This window comes from Exophiala oligosperma (assembly GCF_000835515.1).
Source record: "Exophiala oligosperma strain CBS 72588 unplaced genomic scaffold supercont1.6, whole genome shotgun sequence".
In the NCBI taxonomy this organism is placed as follows: Eukaryota; Fungi; Ascomycota; class Eurotiomycetes; order Chaetothyriales; family Herpotrichiellaceae; genus Exophiala; species Exophiala oligosperma.
Window position 1 is genome coordinate 2,222,582 of NW_015622823.1, and position 16,971 is coordinate 2,239,552.

At 51.5% G+C, this 16,971-nt stretch overlaps 6 protein-coding genes across 6 annotated transcripts; 3 read left to right on the plus strand and 3 right to left on the minus strand.

Annotated features, from left to right (window-relative positions):
• Positions 1 to 709: 709 nt before the first annotated feature.
• PV06_07206 (uncharacterized protein) lies at positions 710 to 2,464 on the plus strand (the record flags this gene model as incomplete). The annotated part of the gene is made up of 5 exons (XM_016408406.1): positions 710 to 737; positions 798 to 1,009; positions 1,061 to 1,156; positions 1,216 to 1,932; positions 1,988 to 2,464. The coding sequence occupies 5 exons, from the start codon at positions 710 to 712 to the stop codon at positions 2,462 to 2,464; spliced, it is 1,530 nt and encodes a 509-aa protein (XP_016261886.1).
• Positions 2,465 to 6,308: 3,844 nt separating this feature from the next.
• On the minus strand, positions 6,309 to 7,036 carry PV06_07207 (uncharacterized protein). The gene is made up of 2 exons (XM_016408407.1): positions 6,666 to 7,036; positions 6,309 to 6,579 (listed from the first exon to the last, which is right to left on the minus strand). The coding sequence occupies exons 1-2, from the start codon at positions 6,927 to 6,929 to the stop codon at positions 6,394 to 6,396; spliced, it is 450 nt and encodes a 149-aa protein (XP_016261887.1). The 5' UTR covers positions 6,930 to 7,036; the 3' UTR covers positions 6,309 to 6,393.
• Positions 7,037 to 7,367: 331 nt separating this feature from the next.
• Positions 7,368 to 8,996, minus strand: PV06_07208 (uncharacterized protein; the record flags this gene model as incomplete). Its single annotated transcript, XM_016408408.1, has 5 exons — positions 7,368 to 7,481; positions 7,546 to 8,327; positions 8,396 to 8,681; positions 8,737 to 8,814; positions 8,883 to 8,996. 5 exons carry the CDS (start codon positions 8,994 to 8,996, stop codon positions 7,368 to 7,370), a joined length of 1,374 nt encoding a protein of 457 aa, XP_016261888.1.
• Positions 8,997 to 9,583: 587 nt separating this feature from the next.
• PV06_07209 (3-hydroxyanthranilate 3,4-dioxygenase) lies at positions 9,584 to 10,234 on the plus strand (the record flags this gene model as incomplete). Its single annotated transcript, XM_016408409.1, has 3 exons — positions 9,584 to 9,618; positions 9,672 to 9,747; positions 9,824 to 10,234. 3 exons carry the CDS (start codon positions 9,584 to 9,586, stop codon positions 10,232 to 10,234), a joined length of 522 nt encoding a protein of 173 aa, XP_016261889.1.
• A 1,525-nt stretch (positions 10,235 to 11,759) lies between these two features.
• Positions 11,760 to 12,925, plus strand: PV06_07210 (uncharacterized protein; the record flags this gene model as incomplete). The annotated part of the gene is made up of 4 exons (XM_016408410.1): positions 11,760 to 11,843; positions 11,912 to 12,053; positions 12,128 to 12,443; positions 12,514 to 12,925. 4 exons carry the CDS (start codon positions 11,760 to 11,762, stop codon positions 12,923 to 12,925), a joined length of 954 nt encoding a protein of 317 aa, XP_016261890.1.
• A 269-nt stretch (positions 12,926 to 13,194) lies between these two features.
• PV06_07211 (uncharacterized protein) lies at positions 13,195 to 16,800 on the minus strand. The gene is made up of 2 exons (XM_016408411.1): positions 13,648 to 16,800; positions 13,195 to 13,593 (listed from the first exon to the last, which is right to left on the minus strand). The coding sequence occupies exons 1-2, from the start codon at positions 16,344 to 16,346 to the stop codon at positions 13,509 to 13,511; spliced, it is 2,784 nt and encodes a 927-aa protein (XP_016261891.1). The 5' UTR covers positions 16,347 to 16,800; the 3' UTR covers positions 13,195 to 13,508.
• Positions 16,801 to 16,971: the final 171 nt, after the last annotated feature.

Below are 16,971 nucleotides of genomic sequence, written 5' to 3' on the forward strand. Positions count from 1 at the left end.
TCAAGGCAGGTTGGGAGACGGACGAGCTTCCTACGTACCATTTTGATGACCTGCAAAGAGGAAGTTGGCATCGATGTCAAGGGTTCCCAGGTCGAGAAGCTGGAAAACCAATCAGGTCAGGGTCGAAATAGATCGGGAATATGGCACTCTTGCGCCATGTTCAAGAATAGGGGTTACCGCGATTCTGCGCGGACTTTTCTGTACGTACCCACATCTTCGTGCCCTCCGGACAGGGGGTGTATACCGGGCGAGGCATGCTTGATCGAAGTCGTAGAAGTATTTGTTTCAGGATGTCACAGTCGAGATGCGTTCCCGAAGACCTTCGTCAAACTGTATTTGCTTTTCTATATGTGGGTTGGTGGAGCTTACGGCCGACGCGGTCTGGGCTCTCACTGTATCTCGGAGGGTCTCTCCGCTCGACCAAGGTCTGGTAAGCATTCTCGTGTGAAAGAGTATCACAATGAAGATACGACGCGGCAGAGGAGAATGTGAATGATTTCTATCAGAGGAAAACTACTGAAGCCTCCGCCAGCTGCTGGTCCGGTCCCGAAACCATCGTCGGATTGGAAAGCATTACTTCACCTCTATTTATTCCCTTCAATTTCGCCATCCAGCAGAGATCAAGAAGGCTTTGTATCTCTCTCATTTCTCTCACTCTACACACCTCTTTACTCCATTCTCCATTCTGTCTCATCTGAAGGAGCCCAACATGCTCGACGCAAAGAAAGTGGAAGCCGGTGAGATACCATGCCCGTCGATCTCTAGTTAATAGGAATATCTACTTACCAGGTCAGCAGGCATTGCCGAATCCGAGCCTCAAGAGCATGTGGAACAGTGTCTTGCTGAAGACAATGGCCGCACGCTAAAATACCGCAACGGAATCCTGCTCGATCCTCAGCCGAGTGAGGATCCTCATGACCCTCTGAACTTCCCACTCTGGCAGAAAGCATGTCTTCTGGCCATTTTATCCTATTGGGCTTTTCTTGGAACCACAAATCTCATTATTGTGGTATGTCACAATACTCATGCCCTGATCATGGTTGATACTGACGCGAGGTAGGGGCCATCCTTCTTCGAATTGAATCAACACTACGGCGCAAGCTTTACAGAGCTTTCGTACACCATCAATGGACCATTGGTAGCTTATGGTGCTGGCGTGAGTCCTGCCTCATAAAGGTCAAAGAACAACAGTGACCGCTGACTTGGTGCTCTAAGTGCTTGTTCTGGGTGCCCTTCTCCAATATCTACGGGTTGAGGGTTTGCTTTCTGGTGTCCTCCCTCTGTGCTGCATCGATATCGATATGGGCAGCACTAGCATCTACTTTTGGAGAATTCGTCGCCGCTCGCGTTTTGGCTGCGTTCTTCTATGCCGCCCCTGAGGCGATCGGCCCTCAGGTCGTGGCTGATGTCTTCTTTTTGCATCAGCGTGCGACCGCCACTGGAGCATTCACTGTGTTCCAGTTCCTGGGTTTCTCCTTGGCCGGGCTCATTGGGGGATTCGCAACTTTGAACCTTGGGTGGCGGGCTCCTTCCTATGTCATGGTGTACACCACGTTCGGGGCTTTTGTAGGCATTTTCTTCCTGATGCCGGAAACTACCTATACACGGTCGGGTAGGTTCGAAGTGGGTGAAAAACGTCGGATTGTCGATGGACTTCGTCTTTGGCATGCCAGTGGCGGAGGAGATCCCAAAGTTAAGAGCAAGATTGCTGCTTTCACATACCCGTGGTACTATCTTCCACATCCAATCGTGCTACTGGCGACGGCGTATTTCTCGATTTTTCTCGCCACCAACGACTATATGCTGACCACCAACTCGGTGTCCTATCCTTTGGAGTTCGGATTCAATCTGTCTGATGTTGCATTGACCTCTATTGCCCCATCGCTTGGGAATATCTTTGGGATCATCTATGGAGGCCTTGCCAACGACAAGGTTAGTATCTTCCCTGCACAAAACAGCCTTTCGCACTTTTGCTAACATCTAACAGTTTGTGGAATGGAGGATGAAATCCAAGGGCGACTTCCAGCCAGAACTACGTTTGCCTATGCTACTGCTGACGGCGATCGTTGGCCCCGCTGGCCTCATCATGTTCGGGTGCGCGACAGAGTACCACGCTCATTGGGTTGTTCCGCTCATTGGCGAATTCCTTATGGCATTCGGGTCTATAGTAGCAGGAAACGTGGTTTACACCTATATCGCAGATACATATCTCGAAAGGGCAGACACCGCATTGGTTATGCTGAATGGTCTGAAGAACCTATCTGCGTTTGGTTTGGTCTACGCTGTCACACCTTGGAACACCTACAGCGGGTATGCGATCTCATTTGGCGGACTGGCTGTGATCCTATTTGCCTTTCACCTTCCGGTTGCTATACTCTGGTGGAAGGGTGCTGCTATTCGCCAATGGCAACGAGTGAAGTGGCATTCTGGAACTGTCGCCGTACATGGAGAAGGATTGAAATAAATGGCATTGAAACCACCGTTCTATGCGCAGAAGTATTGGGTAGCTGGCTAACTGGTGGTGCATATTGCGAAAGGAATCGGGAGCCGTATGTGTAGAGCACAGTAGAGGTGTCTATATCAGAGTATCATATTCGAAAGTCATCATTGTCGAGCATTTATTAAAGGATGAAGACTTATACATGTCAAGGCAATCTACACTCAAGTCTGTTTCGAAGACAGCGAATATCGTGCCCCTGTCATCTTCATTTAGACGTTCTTTCCCAGTCACTCTATAGAAATAGCCACGCCGTTCAACCTTGACGGATAGTCAAGCATCCCAACGAATCTGGAGTATAGCTACTGCCCCCCTCTGACGGAATATTACAATCCGCCGCATGAACGCAAACATCAATACCCCAGGGTTCCGATAGTGTGGGCGGCGGGCAAGGGCTCCGTTGCCCTCCGTCTTGCGGCCTCAATATTCCAGGTTTCGCGCGGACTCTCCGTCCGACGTGAGACCCAAAAATCCTTTGCATGGACAATAGTTGGTGCATTGAAACTGTCAAATACATAAGGGCATTGTTGAACGAGAGATACTATACTATTGTTTTTGGTCACGAATCATTCAGCAACGATGGGAAAGCCAACACCCTCCACAGCGTTTTCGGGCCCAGGCCGAATTGACGTTCATCACCATTGCTTTCCTGGAACTGTCGCAGAGCTGCAGTCTGAGTTCGAGAGCAACTCTTACAATCTCAATTACTCACCATTTCCCAAGACACCAGAAGACCATCTCAAGTACATGGATGAAGTCGGCATTCAAACTGCGGTCATTGTGAGCGCCCTGTGCAGGGAACACATGCCGAACTAGCAATCTAACAGGCGGCAAAAACCAGGCTCCATCGATCAAGAAAGAGTGGCACAATGACCTAACCCCCGCTGAGTTCGTAAGTCTCTGCGAGAAGTCACTCGCGGCGCAACTGGAATACGTCGCATATAATCCGCTGAGGTTTGGTTTGTTCTGAGACTCACGTAACTTGCAGATGTATTCGCTAATAGCTGCAGGGTGCTTTGCCGTTCTACCGCTTCCCCACACGCAGGAATGTATCGACTTCATCCACAAGGCTGCGAGCCTGCCTACGCCTCCCGATGGATTTGCGGTGACGACGGCCATGGGTTTGTATCTGTCCACTTCTTACGATTGCGCTTTTTTCTCTAACCTGAGCAGGAGAGCGTTACTTGGGTGACAAAGATCTAGAGCCAGTCTGGCAAGAAATTGATAGATTGGGCTCTGTAGTGTTCATTCATCCGGCTGACACGGTGATGCCTCCCCACCTGAACTTTGGGCCATGTGAGCATTCTCGAACCCAACCCGGCGATCCATGTTTGCCCGAGAGAGGCGCTGACCAGCAGTTGAAACAGTTATTCAGGAGTTTCCATTCGACACATGCCGAGCCATAACCAGTGTTATTCATTCCGGCCTACTTCAACGAGTGCCCAACGTTCGCTTTTTGTTCTCTCATAATGGCGGCGCTTTCCCATTTCTTGCTGATCGCATCGGTCAGCAACATCTGGATAATGTTGTAACCAAAACCAACAATGGGATGGGCACAAGGGACCTTTTGCGCTCCAAGAACATCTACCTTGATACCAGTATTTCGAGCCCGATGCAGTACCCCGTGATCAAGGACTTGGGGATCCCGGTGGAGCATCTCCTGTACGCTACCGACTACCCCTATACTATGAGATTCGACGACAAGACATATCTAGAAGGATACAATGCGCCAAAGAAGTCGGGCTTGTTTACTGATGCGGATATGGAGAAGATCGTACGACTCAACTCTCTTGCAGTTTTCCCGCGGCTGGCAAAGCTTTTTGCTGAGCATTTTCCATAGAAGCGCTTTCACTTAGCTAGTTGAGTTACACCTCGGAATAAGATGTGGGTGATTTCGGGCTGCGAGAATTTGGCCAGCTTCCTGACCTGTGGGTGCTAGACTGCCATGAAGCATACTATATGCGACCTCGTCGTATATATGTATCGCTGCCGTTATGGACCGGGTTCAGGGTTCAATATACAGGGTCTGTCGATTTCAAGGAAACATCTCCCTTACCACAGGTGGTTTCCTTTGCCGCACAGGGGAACCCAATACACTTGTTCACAACCATTGGGGGCGTTGATGGCTCTCATTGTATGCGGATGGAGGGCAGTGTATGAAGCATCCGTCAAAGCCCTTACCTGCATCTCACACGCTACCACTCGCTCCATCGCAGCTGATAACACAGCCTTGAGCTACCAAAGTCGAGGAAACTATGTTCGCTGCAATGAATGGTGTCTGCACTATTTGATTACTTTGACCCTCCGTGCCTAAGGAGCATCCCCACCTTGCCATTTGTCTTTCGGAAGGCGCCTCCGCGGCTATGGCTACACGCCTACCACGAATACAGGTGTAAAAGGCCTACAGTATGTGACAGCTCCCCGGCGAAGAACAATTGCTCCAACTGCAGTTATTGGAGGAGCCCTATCTTCATACTTTGCATCGACGTTTCCTCGCAACATGGGAGCCTACGTCGAAGCTTTGGTTTGTTCCGGAGTCGGCAAACCCTTTGAACCACAGACCGTTGTGCTGGGAGGCTTTCGGGACGACGAGATCGTGGTGCGAATGGTAGCAACGGGGATATGCCATACTGATTATGCATGTGCAAACGTAAGTCCTTATTTTCTTCCTCATACTGTGAAGGTCATATGACGAGGAACGCGAGCCGGCTGACGCTTGTATGTACAGGGCGCCATCCCGGTGCCTTTTCCATTCGTTGGAGGCCACGAAGGAGCCGGGGTCGTCGAGCAGGTCGGCGCCAGCGTATCTCACGTAGCGCCCGGCGATCACGTCTTGCTCTCGTTTTCGTCGTGCGGCGAATGCCTCCGTTGCAGGGCTGGTACCCCGGCCTATTGTGCGCAAATGAGGCAACAGAATTTCAAGGGGTCCCGGCTTGACGGGACAACAAGTTTCTCCCTGCCTGCTGGCTCCGCTGTCGCGTCCCACTTCTTCGGTCAGTCATCTTTCGCGGCGAAAGCGGTGGTCAGAGGTAGGTCGGCGGTCAGTGTGGACAAGGCTCTTCCGCTTGAAGTCGCGTGCTCCTTTGGCTGTGGTGTTCAGACGGGCGCCGGCACCGTGTTGAATGTGCTCAAGCCGGTGCTCGGCTCCTCGATCGCCATCTTCGGTGCCGGAGCTGTGGGTATGGCTGCTATCATTGCTGCCGGGCTGACGCCCGTGGCAAAGATTATCGCCGTCGACGTGGTTGACTCCAAACTCACCATCGCACGGCACATGGGCGCCACGGATGTCATCAATGCCAACAAATGCCGTGTCGTGGACGAGATCAGGAGACTTACCGCCGGACAGGGTGTCGACCGTGCGCTCGACGCGACGGGAAGAATCTCTACGATTCAGAGCATGTTTGAGTGTGCCAGCCCCGGCGCTCTGGTCGTGACGGTCGGCGCCCCTGCAATGGGGCAGACCCTCGAGATCGAACCGGCCAAGTGGCTGGAGAAGGGCGTGAGCTACATGGGTGTTCATCAGGGATCTTCCGTTCCTTCACAGGTACGCTCTTGATTGTTCCATGTCCTCTAGGCAAAATCTGGGTTCTTTTCCTAACACTTGTGTGCGCAGTTCATCACGCATCTCGTTAATTTCTGGAAGGCTGGCCGATTCCCAATCGACAAGCTGATCAAGACCTATCCGTATCAAGACATTGAGAAGGCTCATCAGGACCTCGCTACAGGCTCATGCGTCAAGGCAGTTTTACTTTGGCAGTGAATGAAGCCCCTTGGGCTCTTTGGCATAGTTGATCTCAAATAAACAGCGATGTGGGTCTATTCGTTCATACCTCGTTTGTTTCTTGTCCCTAAAACTACCTGAAAGCCCTTGATAGTCGATCTTCTCAAATTTTCCTTCAAGGCATGGCATCGAATTGCTTCGCTTCCGGAATCGAGGCTACATAAGAACATCGTTTTGTGACAAAATATTCCATCTTCGGCCTCAGACAGTTCTCCAGATCTCTCTCTAAGATGCTCGTCTTCAAAACCACGACATCGCCATCGTGTTTCATCGGTCGGATGAAAATGGTACAGCCGCAGGTCTGTAATTCAAACAGAAAGTCGCAAGTCAACAACCAAACGCATGTTGTTCATTGTAAGGAACGCGGCTTTGGGATCAAACACGTACATTGCAGAACCATTTCTCCTTGGAATACCCGCTGCAAACATCATCGCCAGGAAATGTGTACTTTGTCAGCTTGGAAGCTTCGTCTCGAATGTCGACATCCGTTGACCTGAATGCGGCGTTCGTCTGGTACGGTCCACCGGCTCCCTTTCGGCAATGTGTGCAATGGCACGCCATTGTGCGGAGGACGGTTTGAGGTTTCGGGATCGTGACTATGATGGAACCGCAAAGACAACTCCCCGACATGGAGGGCGTTCCTGACCCCATGGTGACTGAACTTGTCGAGTCTCTTCCTTGATGACTCCTGGCTGATTGCAGTAGAGATGTGTCTGGCACTCTACCAGAGTGAGGAGTGATATAGATATTGTCAAATGGCATCCACGTTGCTCGGGAGGAGGACTGTGCCTCCGAGTGAGCTCAAGGCTGTTTTATATGGCCTTTGTGGAACGGAAGACAAGACCGCGAAATCGGCCTCGACGTCCTAAGAGGGGCTGAGATCCAAAAAGACTCCACAAGCACATGACAGCAAGTTGCCATTCCCCATTCCTAATTTCTCCCTCGAATTCTGATACATACAGGGGAGAACAATTGCCTCGGGCTTTTGACCGAGGCATCTAGGAGCTGCAAGTGGTATATTCGTTGTCTTGAGATACACAGTTACAAAATTCAGAACTATCACCCTTCGTACGTGCTCTCCCAGGCAGTTTATCCGGTAGCCACGGGAACTGCTAGAGATCGCTCGAGAAAACTAGTTTGCTGGTCTACGTCGACGAGATCATCCTTCGAAGGCTTCCAATGCTGGTCAAGATATCTGTTTGCCTATATTGGGCGCCTCAATTAGTACATTGCGAGAGGGGGTGTCCAGGCGACGAGTGGGGCTCACCTCTGCAGCTGCATCGAACCCAAACATCCAAGGCTGAAAAGACGGATCGCTCCATCTATTGGGGTTTTCAATCTTTGCGCTTTGATCTGCCACGATTGTCTCCTTTGGTCCCTCCCGCATGCCTTGGTCGCGCTTTTCCTGCTCCGGTCCATCGGGCAGATGCCAAATGTCGCCATTGTTGCGTGCCGCGTCTAGAATAATGTGGCAGCGATCACGGCGGAGGTTAACAAAATGGCGCAGCAATGCTGGAATGTCCTTTGTTGATTCGGCTCGACCAAGGCACTCGGTCAGCGTGATGCCGTCTTCTATCGCCATCGCAGCGCCTTGGGCCATGTATGGGACCATTCCGTGGCAGGCGTCGCCGATCAATACAGCTTTGCCGGATTTCGAGCTCCAGTCATCGAACTTCTCTAGCTCCGCATTTTGCCATTTCAGACACTGCGGTACAATGTTGATTAGCCTGGTGATGATCGGGTCCCAGTCCTTATATCTCGCGCGCATGTCGTCCAGCGGAGCGTTTTCATTTGGTTTTCCCACGGGCACAGAGCCCGGATGACACATCACAAAGTTGTACAGTGTACCGTTTCTGATCGGATACGCCATCACGTGGCCTTTGTGGCCGATCCAGCATGTTGCAGTCGGGCTTTCGATCAGAGGTTTGAGGACGGGATCTTGAAGCATCAGTTCGCCGGGGATCAAGGTTCTGTACGCGCAATTTGGGTCGGGCCGGATCTCGACGTCGCCTGACCCAAGCAAACTTTTCCGGACGCGAGATTTGATGCCTAGCGGTAACAGAGAAAGATCAATACTCGGAGGCAAAGGAGTTCAGAGGCTTTTGTAAGGTCCTTACCATCAGCGCCGACAATCACGTCTGCCATGTGGACGCTTCCATTACCGAGTGTGATCGAGCAAGCATCCTCATCCACACTTGAAACAAAAGAACTAGTGAGGATATCCACCCCGACCTCCTGAGCCTTCATCAGGAGCACCTTGTGGAGGTCACCTCGATGGATCAAGAAATAGGGAAAACCGTACGTTTCTTCCATCTTGGGCAGCAGAGGTGTAGAGCCAATTTCCACACCATTTTGCCATCTTTTAATCGTGATCTTGCGAGGCCACGTTGCAAGTCTCGCCACCTACATGATTGTATCAGTCCTGAGCCGAACTCGACTCCACTCGGCAGGTTCTCACCTCATCATACACGCCCAGGCGGCTAAGAAGCCTGACTGAGTTGGGTGGCACTTGAATACCAGCTCCGATCTCGGTCAACTAGAGAAAGGTAACCAAGTCAGTTACAAGGTGAGAAACGTGGTCGGATGAGAATGGGAGGTTCATACCTGTGGAGCGGCTTCGAGAATCTTGACCCGATGTCCTGCACCAACGAGGGAAATTGAAGCTGCAAGCCCGGCGACACCGGCTCCAACAATGACGATATCGAACGATGGTGCCATGACGATTTCAATTCTGTTGCATTCAAGTTAAGCGTATCAAGAATGGAAGGCACTTGTCACCACACGGAGTACATTCAGCAGCATCCAACTGGATCACTAGCTCGAGCTTGTTGCATCAATTTGTATTTTCTCGAAAGGCTGTCGGCAGATTCACTCCCTGCTCACCGGCGAGGTGCTCCGATCCCAAACACAGACACAACCATGAATACATTGACATATTGTCGCCGAACAGAGAAAGGAGGTTTCTCGTCAAGCCACCTTCATGTCTCCGCTTCGATTGTGTCGACGGTACACTGAGCCGTCCTGACCTCCGCGGAGGCTAACACCCTTGCGGCGTACTCCAAGGGAGCTTCAAACACAGGACACAATCACCGACTGCTTAAAACCCGCCAGGGGTGTCAGGGGCGGAAGGCACCTCCGCAACCCCCTCCCTTCCCCGCCTCGAGCAATTCGACCATCCCCAACGTCGTCGCCGACTGAAGGAAATTCAGGTACCTCTTTCTTTCGCCAGAAGAAGCCTTGCAGGTGCTCACTCTGGCCTTTCTCTGACAGACATTACCAACTAGGGCGAAGTTGCAAGAACAGTCATGCCACTATCAAATCCCATCAATCTCGTCGAGTGGTAAGCACGTCGCTCAAACAAGTTGGCCTCCGTGTTAAAACAAAGACCTACAGGACGAAAACCAATGCGCACCTGCTCCGACCTCCAGTCAACAATCATTGTATCTACGACGGCGATGTCACGGTCATGGTGGGTTGACACAGAGCTGATCTCGCTCATGTCCTTCATTTGATGCCATCCTCGCTCACACTTGACCCTGAACCAGATTCTCGGAGGCCCGAACGATAGGACCGACTATCACGTCAACGAGACGCCCGAATGGTTCTATCAGTACCGCGGGTCGATGAATTTGAATGTCATTGACCCATCCGATGACAACAAGTTCAAGACAATTGAGATCCGCCAGGGCGAAATGTTTCTCCTGCCCGGGGGCACCCCCCATAACCCTGTCCGGTTCGCTGATACTGCGGGGGTGGTGATTGAGCAAAAAAGGCCCGAGGGATCAGTGGACCGGTTGCGCTGGTATTGTCAAGATTGTCGACACCTGGTGCGCGAAGTCTCCTTCCATTTGAGGGATCTGGGAACCGAGATCAAAAATGCCGTTCTCGAATTTAAGAACAGTGGCGAGGGGAGACGGTGCAAGGAGTGTGGGACGCTTTGCGCCGTCTCGCACTAAGCTGCAGAAAGAATAGAAGGAGCACTTGATTTCTGAAAAGAATGTATAACTTTGTGGCATCGAAATGGTACCGTGTTCTTAGTACGTATCCGGCTCAAACAATCCAAAAGGATCATCTACGGTGCAGTGAAGGATACCCGGTGCCTTAAACTCCCGATTCGTTCCACAGATACCTCGATTACATCGCCATCCTTGAGCCATTTTGGTTCTTGCATGCCCATAGCAACTCCTACTCGGGCCATGGTGTGTCAGCATATTGGTGATGTCCAAGAACAAACAAATGGCAACAAAACGGACAAGGCGTACCTGAAGGAGTTCCCGTCATGATCAAAGATCCCTTTTTCAACGTGGTACCCTGGCTAAGGAAACTGACAAGCGTCTTGACCCCGAAGAGCAGGTCACTCGTGTCGGTGTCTTGTCGAACCTCGCCGTTGACTAGGGTTCGCAACCTGAGACCGCTCGCATCGCCCAGCTTGACGGTCGACACGATAGACGGCCCCAGAGGTGCAAAGTGGTCAAACCCCTTGGAGAAGCACCATTGGGGGACGCCACCTGCGTACGCAGGGTCTCTCTGCCACTTGCGTGCCGAGAGATCGTTCCCAACCGTGTAACCCGCGACGTAGTCCAGGGCGTTTCTCGGGGAGATGTCTTTGCCGTCCTTGCCGATTACGATCGTCTAGCTCACCAGGAACCCGCGAACGTTAGTCAGATGGCCCGAGTTTGAGCGTATCGAAACGGAGGAGAAATGAATGGAATCTTTCGGCTTACCAACTCGCCCTCGTAATCGAGCTGTTCTTCCTGCGCCAGAGGTGGAATATAGACGACACTGTCATGGTCTGCGACGCACTCTGCAGGCTTGACGAACATGGAAGGATATGGCGGCGGGCTCCGTCCTCCTTCTTGGATATGTTTCTGATAGTTCAGACCAACGCAACGGATGATCGGTACTTCAGACGAAGTCAGTGGTCCAAGGAGTTTGTGGACCTTTTTGACGTTCGGGGTGACTGTGGCCGAGTCCGCAAAGACATCGTCGCCTTCTATCACGGCCGCTTGAAGCTCTCCAGAGTCGGCAATGGAAGCAATATCTTCTCTCTCATTTTGAATTATTGGTTGTCCGAAGTAGGTTCCTCCGTCAGAGGCTTCAAAGCGTATTAGCCTCTCCCAGACAACCATGATGTGCTTGGCGTGCCTCAGTATGTCTCGCCTGGCTTTTCCTGTCGAGTGGTGAATAGTTTGCTGAAGGCTTCCCTCCCGGATGCGAAAGACACTTATGCGACGATCCTCGCCCCGGCTTATCTATCATTACATTGCTCCCTCTCCGTGGTGGCCCTCTTCAGCGGAGGCAACCTCCGAGCATGGACGGAGCGTCGGAGCTTTCTTTCCAGATCACCAGGCTGACGTGATCTAACCACCGATAGAAATATTCCATAACACTTACCAGATATCAATAAAGATGAGTTCAGAAATATGATCGCTGATCTGACAATTGTGGCCAATTGAATATTGCACCGCCCAGCAGTGCAAGATGGCGACCGGCGATGTGATCGGATACTTGGACAGTTTGTCCCAATTCAATGTCAATCCTCTGTGGACGGTCATGGAGGCTGCGGTAGGGAAGAATTGCCCGTTGGCCACGTGTTGTTGTCCAGGGCCTTATGCTAAGTCGATGATTCTCAGGTTCCTCCTCAACCCACACCAAAGGCGGTTCCTCATCTCTGGAAGTTCGAAGGGCTTCGGCCAAAACTCATCGAAGCTGCCAAACTCATCCCTGCGGAACAGGCAGAGAGACGTGTCTTGATGCTCACAAATCCTGCGTTGGGTACGTCTTACCTGATTCTTGGCTCCTTTCGTCGCCCTTTCAGTGGCATGAACTGAGACACCCCTTCTTATCAGACGGAGTATACACTTCCGACACATTATACGCTGGCTTGCAGGTCATCAACCCTGGTGAGACAGCCAGAGCACACCGACACACGGCCTTTGCACTGCGATTCATCATAGAGGGCACGCAAGGCTTCACAGCTGTGGAGGGCGAAAAGATCACCATGGCAAGGGGAGACGTGATCCTGACTCCCTCGTGGCGATGGCACGATCACGGCCATGAAGGCGGGGGCCCAATGATCTGGCTTGACGGCCTTGATCTGCCGTTCTTCCAGGCCTTCCCGGTGAACTTCGCCGAAGGGTACAAGGAACCTCGCTATCCCAGCCAGTAAGAGAGCCTGGGACTGAACATAGACTCATCGAGGTAGTGATATTCTGACTCTGTTTGGAACATACAGGCCGACCGACTCCACGCCAATGAAGATGCCTTGGAGCCCAGTGCAAGAGGCCTTGAACAAGCAGGGAGGCACTTACGCCAGGTATACCTATCCTTTCAACGACCTTGGCTTGGCGCGCACACTCGGTGCCGAGGCTGAACGAATCAATGCCAACACTATGTCCCCTCAGCGACAGGACTCGGCGTCGTACGTTTTCCATGTGTACCAGGGCAAAGGGCGGACAGTCTTGTCACAGCCATCGCTGCAGGGGTCCAAGCCTAATGAGACCATAGAGTGGAAAGCCTGCGACACGTTCGTCATTCCGTCATGGGCATCTTTTCGACATGAATGCGACGACTCCGAAGATTCCTTCATTTTTAGCTTCAATGATAAGCCCGCTCTACAGGCTTTGGGCATGTGGAGGAGCGTGTGAGAAGGACACAAGTGTAGCCCCGAGTGATAGGAGAGGTCGACGATGGGAGAATGGGAAATCCACTACTCTCTCACAACGAGGCCGGAGTGAGCTGCCGCCCTCCAGTCGTTAGATCTTGCTGGCCGCCAATCCGCGTATGAATACGACGTATTGCTTGGACCCTTCTGCATGACCAGATAACGTCCTCATATGGCACAGATTTGAACGTATATTATCAACAATTAAACAGATACTCCGAAGCCGTGAATCAAAATTTCGGAAAATCGAAACACCCAAAACGATCATAAAATTAAAAGCAAAAAAAATATGTACTGTTTTAAATTAAAGCCTTATTTTGTTCTTGCCACCACTGAGAAGCAAGGTCGAATGACAACAAACCCAATGCATGGTCAACAGCAGGTTATGGACGCGCCTGTTTGCTCCATTTTTGGCGTGACCGTCGTCAAAAGGAACCCCGTAAATAAGCTCACAAAACTATCGTCAAGGTCATAAAGATACATTAGCACATAAAAAAGATGGAGGTTGGTGAGCCGGAGCAGATCAATTTCCATATTTCCCTCCAGTCGTCATCGTCAAGCGACAATCATCGCATCTCAAGTGCTGGAAAGGTCATGCGATCGCGCATGTTGATTTTCAACTCAAAGACGCCTTCCTCAGAGCCCGCGTAGCTACGACAAGGTAAGTAAATCTGTACTAGGAACGACCGGCAGATCCAAACTTACAGATATTGACCGTCAGGGCTAAATCCGATACCCGCTGTGCCTGGACCCATTTCTCGCATGGCATCCTCTGCAGAGCTTGCCAATGGAAGAGAGGGCTCTCCTGCTCTAGCGAGACTCGATGGTCCGGCCAAAACCCTGGACAGTCCCGCGCCGGGTGTCCAGTTCCCATTTCCATCGAGAGACCTGTTACTAGACATACCAGACATGTACATCATTCGAGCAAGTCGGACTTCTGCATCTGGGACGCGACCTGCCAGCTCTGAAATGCGCTCCATCCGGGCTTCACGGAGTCGAGCCATCGACGGTTGGGCACGTCGCCTGGTAGGAGGAGCACCGTCATGCTGAGTCCGCCAATCTGGTACAGGATCATCTACTATGCGCATCATGGCATCGAACGCGTCGTCACCAGCAAATTCGCGAGTACGGCTTGGGCGAGCCAATTCTTGGCGTATAGAGTCTTCTAAAGCTTGGATATCGTTGGTGGCAAGGGCTACTCGTGACTCGGCACGACGCACTTGTCTTTGCAAGTTCTCAATGTGTGCAAGTCTCTGCTGTCTTGCATCAACGTAGTCTGTTAGCAGAGTAGAGAGGTTGTTGCTTGTCTCAGAAGACGGCACGGTAGACGTGGGCAACGTCGTAGTCCTGGCGGAGCTCGGCTCTCTGTCTGCCGTGGAATCACCGCGTGATCTGTCTGATAATAATCGAGCTCGTTCGGCCGAGAGTCTACGAGCGTAATTTTCTCCTGCATCGAGTTCTCTCTGCAACTCTTGCGACCGCTGTCGGAGAAATCGCTCCTCGTCGGCAAGTTGCCTCTGGAAGAAACGCTCTAGAGAAGCTTCCACATGAGTATTGGATTCTCTGGCTACTTCACGAAGTTGGTCCAATTGAGTCGAGTTCTCTCGCAGCAATCGTTGTTGGGTATCGAGCTGCCTGCGAAGCAATGTTGACAACTGCCGCTCGTCTGCTAATTGTCGCTCGAGATGTAAAGCAATTCGTCTCTCAGCCTCCAGAGCTCCTTCGATACGGAACAAACTTGATTGGTTGTCGTCTGTTTCTCGCGCAGTCAAGAGCGCAGATTGTATGACATGCCAAGGGTCTCCTGGTGGAATATTACCTGATGGCACGGGAGCTCTAGCATTCAGGTCGGACAAATCATCGTCGTCGCCAATACGGCCAGGAGATGCAGAGAGTCTGCTTCTTTGATTTTCATTTGGATCCAAAAGTCGGCCATCATTGGCACCAGGTTGCGAGAAAACCACCGATGTTCTCCTCCTAGGCTGATAGGATCGGGAAGCGGCTGAACCTGATGTAGGGTTCAACAGATGCACGTCATAGCCTCTCCTGCTGTCGGCCGAGCTTCTCGTCCGGGGGGAAGAGACATGCTGGAGATGTGTAGGGGTGTTGAGATTATCAAGCGATGGATCGAGAGGCCTCACATTGTGCATTGTGGTTTCCAGTGCTTCAATGATAGATCTTTCTTGGGCACCCAGATCAAGACCTTGATGATAGGTTAACAGATCATGCCGATTATATCGATCTCCGGACTCTAAGACCTCGCTTATGTTTAATTCGGCGTCTGCTTGCTGAGGAGACAGTCCTCCGATGACCCTCATGCGAGCAAGATGCTGTTGTTTGAGACGTTCCTTAACGCCTAGATCACGATAAGCCACGGGGGTACCGTTCTCCATGTCCACTGTCTCAGCCCCGTGTCTGTCCAGGTGTACAATTTGTCGTCGCAGGAAGCACTGTCTGACATCTGCTAGCCCAATTCTCCCGTGATCTTCGGCCCAAGCAAGAATATCCCATGGTGCAGGTGAAAATGCCATCGCCCTTACACAGCCCCACAAAGTAGGTCGAGATGAGCGAAAGGTACATATGATGGATTTTTCAGGCGCAAGATCACCACAGAGAAGCGTTTCAACATCGAAGACCGATATTGAGCCGCCCTGGGAGGAGGAAGCGCATAGATGGCCAGAAGGTGAGAATGCAACAGCGAAGCTGAAGTCGGCCTCGACGACGTCTCCTGTAGGAACAGCCACCTCGGAGATAGATTTCCATTCATACGCGGGATATTGCAGAGACTTATCGTCCTCGTCTAGCTCACGCCGATAGAAGTAGACCCGGTCGGAGTCACCCACGGCGGCGATAATTCTTGAGTCCGGCGACATTGTCGAATAATTCATGGGTACTTTATGAGGCAAGGTAGCCAGAAGCTTTCGTTGCGCGAGGGAATATAGCTTCACTGTCTTGTCATTGTTGCTGATCAAAACCACCGTTTCATCCGGAGTGTTTCCCTTGTGGACCATGTTGTGTATGCTCATCGAGTTGACAATCTCACCTCCCATAAAGTAGACCAATAGATCATGACCGAAGCACTTCGGATGGCCGTGTTCATCTTTTTCAACCTTGATAAACGCGCAATCTCCATTCGACTCTCCGCCCACGCATACCCAGCCCAGATCTGCTGCGAGACATCTTGCTTCGAATGGAATTGTCGCTAGGAGGGAGTTCTGCTGTGTTTTGAGGTCAAGGACGAAAACGTCATAGTTCGTGGCATAGTAGATGAAGTCGGCATCAGAGGCACTGATGAAATGGCGCAGCTGATGATGGTGTATAGATATTTTCGTAGGATAGTATTTTGTGAGTGTTGCTAAACCTTTTGTAGGGTTGAGGCATACTTCGCGGTCGGACACGGTCATTTCGCGGGAGGAGGGACTATGGAGTGAGAGGCATTCCTCGGGTGTCGTCGACAGAGCTTAGGGCAGTCGGCAGGACGAGGATATAGACGAGGCTCATAGGTCGATTGGGATGAGGGTGAGGGTAGGAGTTGATTAAGGGAATCTCGGTTTCGATGGAGAATAGCGGCCTCAGATCATAACAGAAGTCGAGACTCTAGGATAACGAGGACCGAGGTGTTTGTTCAGAGTATGTAGTACGGATATACGCAGTTCTAGGATTGTGAGGGAAGTCGCGGCTAGTGAGGGTGCTGAGGGTATCTGCAGCTGTTGTCCGGATCGTAATCCTCGTTGTAATGTGATGCAATGTATTTAATAAAGGCACCTTTTTGTGGCTTAGTAGTGTGGCTAAGTGCTTGTCTGTGGAGATGGACACCAGTAGCGACCACACTTATACCAGGTATTCCCTATTATGCCTAAGGCACCTGCCAGGTCAATACCGTACTGTGAGAGCGTAGTGGCTCGTGCTGTACTTATTATTGTATGGGGAGTTGACATTGGCGCAGGCCCGGAAATCGGGCGGATATTACAGTACGAATCAACTCCATCATCATGACTGGCACTGGCGGAATCGCAGAGAAGCGCCAAG